Here is a 5,919-nt window from a genome sequence, read left to right as displayed (position 1 = left end):
ATTTGTAGGGCAGAAGTGTGTCATGGGGCGAGGCGCGTCACCACACCTCTGTAACGTCCAGCATGACGAGCACAGACCTGTTCTGGAACTTATGAATGCATGATCTCAGAAATCTGATCCAAACCTTTCCTGCCTCATCAGACGTTATGACTCATAATGAAGAAGATTTTCGCTTTAAATCAGCTCATTAAGAGCAAATGAAGAATACAGAGAGTCTGCTGAACTGAAAATGAAAGCGTATGAAGGTTGAGATCATATCAGAGTCCTGAGAGAAGCGCACAGACACACCTCACAGGATCAGCAAGCAGAACTACAGGACAAACGAGACAGCAGCTCAGCTCAGTTTCACAAAGCAAACTGGGTCACACATAGATGTTGGTTTCAAAACATGTTTAAAAAAAAATTGCAATTTGCTTAGGTTAAATGAACTCACTTTGCCTATTTACACTAAGCCACTTCATGTATTTTCTCTGATTGGATAGTTATTTGATCATGAAAACATGCGGTGAAAATACCCTTCAAAACGCTGGACTACAGAGATGGACTACAATTCAATTGAGGTTTATTTTTTTAGATGCAAAAAAGTTTTTGGATTTTGAAGCCACAAAAATCACGCTCCTCCCAGAACTGTAAACAATAAAGGTGAGAGAGCATGTTTTAGCGGCTTACAGTAGCCAGATATCAGAGTGCTACTGCAACATACAACTCTATGCAACTCTCCATGCAACTCCATGCATCTTCACGCTAGAGCCCGACTGATATGGGTTTTTGGGGGCCGATACTGATATTTGGGAGTAAAAAAAAAGTCAGATATCGGTATATCGGCCGATATTCTTTATATGAATATTATATTTTTGGCAGGGTTCCCCTGGTGTAACTCTTTTCAGATGCAAAGAAACAAGTGTAAATGTATCTGATTTTGAAACCACATAAATCACACTTCCAGATAACCAGATATCAGAGCGTTACTGCAACACACAACTCTACACAACTGTCCACGCATCTAATGGCAAGCTCACACTACATGATCTTTGGCTGGATTTTGCTGTTCCAGACAGAGTTCCAGAGTCTGCGACAAAACCCCTGGATCGCGATTAAATCGGTGCTCGTTGTGGTCGCCGAAGCTCGTTAAGCATGAGCAGGGTCAGCAACGTGATCCGAACCTGTCTCGAGCCATTACAGATGTTACGACATTTCAAACCTGTTTGATACTATCGCAACGTGATCTCTTAATGTGAGCGACACAATGACAAGGTGGAACTAATCCAGCCAATCACAGTGCAGATGGTATAAACAGTCTTATCATGCAGAAACGAAAAGCCACAAATTAATCAAATCAACTAACTAGAAATAAATTTAACAAATGCATAAATTGTGTATATAATACTGCATTTAATACTGTTTAATTACCTCCAACTCTTTCTGCAGTATAGTCAGCCCTCGTTGTCCACGTCTTCCAAGCCATTGTTTCTGCCATATTCTCTTTTTTTCTGGTTTCTTCTTTCTTTCGGATAAAATAACTGCACAGACCAATTGAAGGACGAGTTGATAGTCCATGCTTGAAGAAATGGTCTATAATCACTGTAATTTCCCGCGAGAATTAATGTGAGAAAACATATTTTCGCTGATGGTCGGGATTGCCTCTTCACCGAATGTTTTGTAGTGTGTGCACCTCGTCAGTGTTGTGTTGTGTAGTGCGTGCAGCTATGACAAGACCAGTCTTCTATTCATGTAGTGTGAGCTTGCCATAAATGCAACTGCGCACAACTCCACACAATTCAACACAACTATTTACATATCCACAAAACTCCACAGATCTCCACACATCTCAAAACTCCTCACAACTCTGAATTTCCACACAACTCCACGCATCGCCATACAACTCTTCACAACTCCCCTCAACTCTATACATCTTCACGCATCTCCACACAACTCCTCGCAACTTCACACATCTCCATGCAACTCTTTACAACTCCACAAATCTCCACACAAGTTTTAAAACTCCTCACAACTCTGTATTTCCACACAACTCCACGCATCTCCATACAACTCTTCACAACTCCCCGCAACTCTATACATCTTCACGCATCTCCACACAACTCCTCGCAATGCCACACATTTTCACACATTTCCATGCAACTCCACATATCTCCATACAACTCTTTACAACTCCACACATCTCCATGCAACTCCACATATCTTCGTACAACTCTTCACAACTCCATGAATCTCCACACATCTCCACACAAATTTTAAAACTCCTCACAACTCTGCATTTCCACTCATTTCCACACAACTTCAAGCATCTCCATACAACTCCCCGCAACTTTATACATCTTCACGCATCTCCACACAACTCCTCGCAACTCCACGCAACTCTTTACAACTCCACACATCTCCACGCAACTCATTACAACTCCACGCAACTCCACATATCTTCATACAACTCTTCACAACTCCACGCATCTCCACACAAATTTTAAAACTGCTCAGAACTCTGCATTTCCACACAACTCCACGCATCTCCATACAACTCTTCACACATTTCCTTGGAACTCCACATATCTCCATACAACTCTTCGCATCTCCACACATTGTCAATGAACCAAATGACCTGAGAGAGTGAGATGTGTGTGGCGTTTTGGGAGAGTGAGATGTGTGTGTTGTTCAGTACCTTGCTCAGGCTGAGGTTGTCGCTGCGCAGTCTCTGCTTGTTCTTCTGCATCTTGCTGGGCATCATTTTGCCCGTGCGAAAGTCGAAACATCCCAGATCCACCGAGTTCCCGAGATAGCGGGATAGCTGCGGTTTACTGCGGAACTTCTTTCCTGTGGGACTGGAGCAAAAAACATCAACATCAACACACTGGATGACTCAACCTAGTTTATTCTAAAAAAAAAACTCTTCTGACTTCAGACTGAACATGTTCATAGTGGTGAGTTCTGCCTGGGCAGAAAGAAGTCTCTTCTGCTCACTAAGGCTGTATTTATTTGATTAAAAATACAGTCAAAATTGGGAAATATTTGTACAATTTCAAACAGCTGTTTTCTATGTGAATATCTGTTAAACTGTAATTTATTTCTGTGATGTGCAGCTGTATTTTCAGCATCATTCCTCCAGTCTTCAGTGTCACATGATCTTCAGAAATCATTCTAATATGCTGATTTGCTGCTCAAGAAACATTTCTGATTATCATCAATGTTGAACACAGTTGTGCTGCACAATATTTCTGTGGAAACTGTGATGCATTTTATTTTTCAGGATTCACAGATGAACAGAAAGTTCAAAAGAACAGCATTTATTATTTTAACATTTTCACTTTTGATCAATTTAATGCATCCTTGATGAATAAAATCTTTTTTTTTAATTCCTATCGACTGTAAACTTTTGGTAGTGATACTTTTAAAAGGTGTATGTTTTGGTTGTTGTGACACCTGCGCAGACGCACACGACTGCGGTCACAGCTGCTGAAGAACAGAAATTAAAACATACAGATCCACTTTTCACATGAAATCAAAACTGGCTGTAGGCTATATCATCTTAATGAATGTCCCTGATCTTCCTGATTCTTGTTTGCATTATTGCAAACATAAACAAAACAGGCGCCAGCTGACGTCATCAACCCAATCAGTTCATGATATCAGAAAGTTAAGTCCCATCCTGCAGTTTCTCTCAGAACCCGGTCATATTATTGAGGTGGAGTGTGTTGTGAATGTGGTTTCTTGTTGATTTGAATGTTTTCCAGCCTGAGACTAAAGCGCTAATCTGCTCAGATAAAGCTCTGGTCCGCAGGAGTGCTGACCCTTGGACTGAGCGCTGCAAACCAGACTTCAGCAGGACTAGTTAACCCGCAGTGACCGCTGTACGGTTGACACGTCCACACCAACTTACTCGCCCATTACGTAACGCCACATCAGCAGCAAAGGATATTTTCATGGCAAACACATAGGAGAAATTTAAATAATCATAATTCAAGTTTCAATTTATTTATCTTTTTTAATATATAGCACTTCTTACAATACATATTGTTACAAAGCAGCTTCACAGAAAAATGCATGTTTCAATCAGTGTTTTCTTAGTGTGATTAAGATACTAATATAGTTTGATTTTAAATATTTAGAATTTGTTTTAATTTGTGTATTTTCTGCATTTTCTGTTGTGTGTTTTCTGCTTTTTTAATGTGATTATATATTTTTATTCATTTTTATTTTAGTTTTGGTTATTTAAGTAAATCTTAAGTTAAACTACATTTAAATGAGAAATGTTGTTTTGGAAACTAGCTGCAATAAAATAATAATTAATCCTTTTAAATACTTTTTCAAATAAAACAATATTTTCCTACAAACACATAAATATTTTCCTATAACATAAAAATATTAATTATATGAATTCTTTTAGTTTAATATTCCCACACTGTAAAAAAAAAAAAAGTTTGTTTGTTCTTTAAGTTGTAAAATATTGTTTTAAAACATTAAATAAAAACATTTAAAAAACCATTCTGTAGTACATTATACAAGAAAATACTATTTCAGCCTGTCTACTATAAAATTTCAAGTGTAACTTAATGTGTTACTTGCTGTTTCGTTTGAGAGAAAACTGTTTAAAGGGCATTTTTTAGAGCAAGTCTTTTAAAAACGTCCACTGATGAAATTTCTGAATAAAAGCAGTTTGAGGAAAACTGAAGTAATAGATGTCAAATGTTTTATTTAACTGAATCACTGCAACACTTTCATCTCCAGCGTTCTTCTTCAGGTTTCGTCTGTAACGTCTGCAAAACACAAGCGTGTTTTGGCCGAGTCGGCACACTTCTGCCTCCAGACTCACAATCCAAACCCTGCCGTGTGGAAACCTGCCAAAATTCACCTTACGACCTTTGAACTTCATGTAAATAAACCTGTATTCTGCAGCTCGGCTTTGGATCATCAGTTTGAATCTGTCGACGCGGCACACACACACACACTCACAAACACACTCTGTCTCTCTCTCACACACACACACACTCACTCTCTCACTCACTCACTCTCACTCACACACTCTCACACTCTCACACACTCTCACACTCACTCACACTCTCACACTCTCACACTCTCACACTCACTCTCTCACTCTCTCACTCTCTCACTCTCACACTCTCACTCTCTCACTCTCTCACACACTCACTCTCGCACTCACTCACTCTCTCACACTCACTCACTCACTCTCTCACACTCTCACTCTCTCACACTCACTCTCTCACTCTCTCACACTCTCACACTCTCACTCTCTCACTCTCTCACTCTCTCACTCTCTCACTCTCTCACTCTCTCACTCTCTCACTCTCTCACTCTCTCACTCTCTCACTCTCTCACTCTCTCACTCTCTCACTCTCTCACTCTCTCACTCTCTCACTCTCTCACTCTCTCACTCTCTCACTCTCTCACTCTCTCACTCTCTCACTCTCTCACTCTCTCACTCTCTCACTCTCTCACTCTCTCACTCTCTCACTCTCTCACTCTCTCACTCTCTCACTCTCTCACTCTCTCACTCTCTCACTCTCTCACTCTCTCACTCTCTCACTCTCTCACTCTCTCACTCTCTCACTCTCTCACTCTCTCACTCTCTCACTCTCTCACTCTCTCACTCTCTCACTCTCTCACTCTCTCACTCTCTCACTCTCTCACACACTCACACACTCACACACTCACACTCTCTCACTCTCTCACTCTCTCACACTCACTCACTCTCTCACACACTCACACACTCTCACACTCTCACACTAGCACTCTCACTCACACTCTCACACTCTCACACTCTCTCACTCTCTCACTCTCTCACACTCACTCACTCACTCACTCACTCTCTCACACACTCACTCTCACTCTCTCACTCTCTCACTCACTCTCACACTCTCTCACACTCTCACACACTCTCACACACTCTCA

At 40.6% G+C, this 5,919-nt stretch overlaps 1 protein-coding gene across 1 annotated transcript in view; it reads right to left on the bottom strand.

Annotated features, from left to right (window-relative positions):
* LOC107687258 (methyl-CpG-binding domain protein 2-like) overlaps positions 1-5,919 on the bottom strand; it is a 26,596-nt gene that overhangs the window by 12,422 nt on the left and 8,255 nt on the right. The window contains exon 2 of the mRNA XM_016484513.1: positions 2,675-2,834. Within this exon, the coding sequence (XP_016339999.1) occupies positions 2,675-2,834 (160 nt within the window). The remainder of the gene's footprint in view (positions 1-2,674; positions 2,835-5,919) is intronic.

The sequence above is a fragment of the Sinocyclocheilus anshuiensis genome, unplaced genomic scaffold, assembly GCF_001515605.1.
Source record: "Sinocyclocheilus anshuiensis isolate Anshui unplaced genomic scaffold, SAMN03320099.WGS_v1.1 scaffold745, whole genome shotgun sequence".
NCBI classification, from domain to species: domain Eukaryota; kingdom Metazoa; phylum Chordata; class Actinopteri; order Cypriniformes; family Cyprinidae; genus Sinocyclocheilus; species Sinocyclocheilus anshuiensis.
This window is presented reverse-complemented; position numbering and strand designations above follow the sequence as displayed.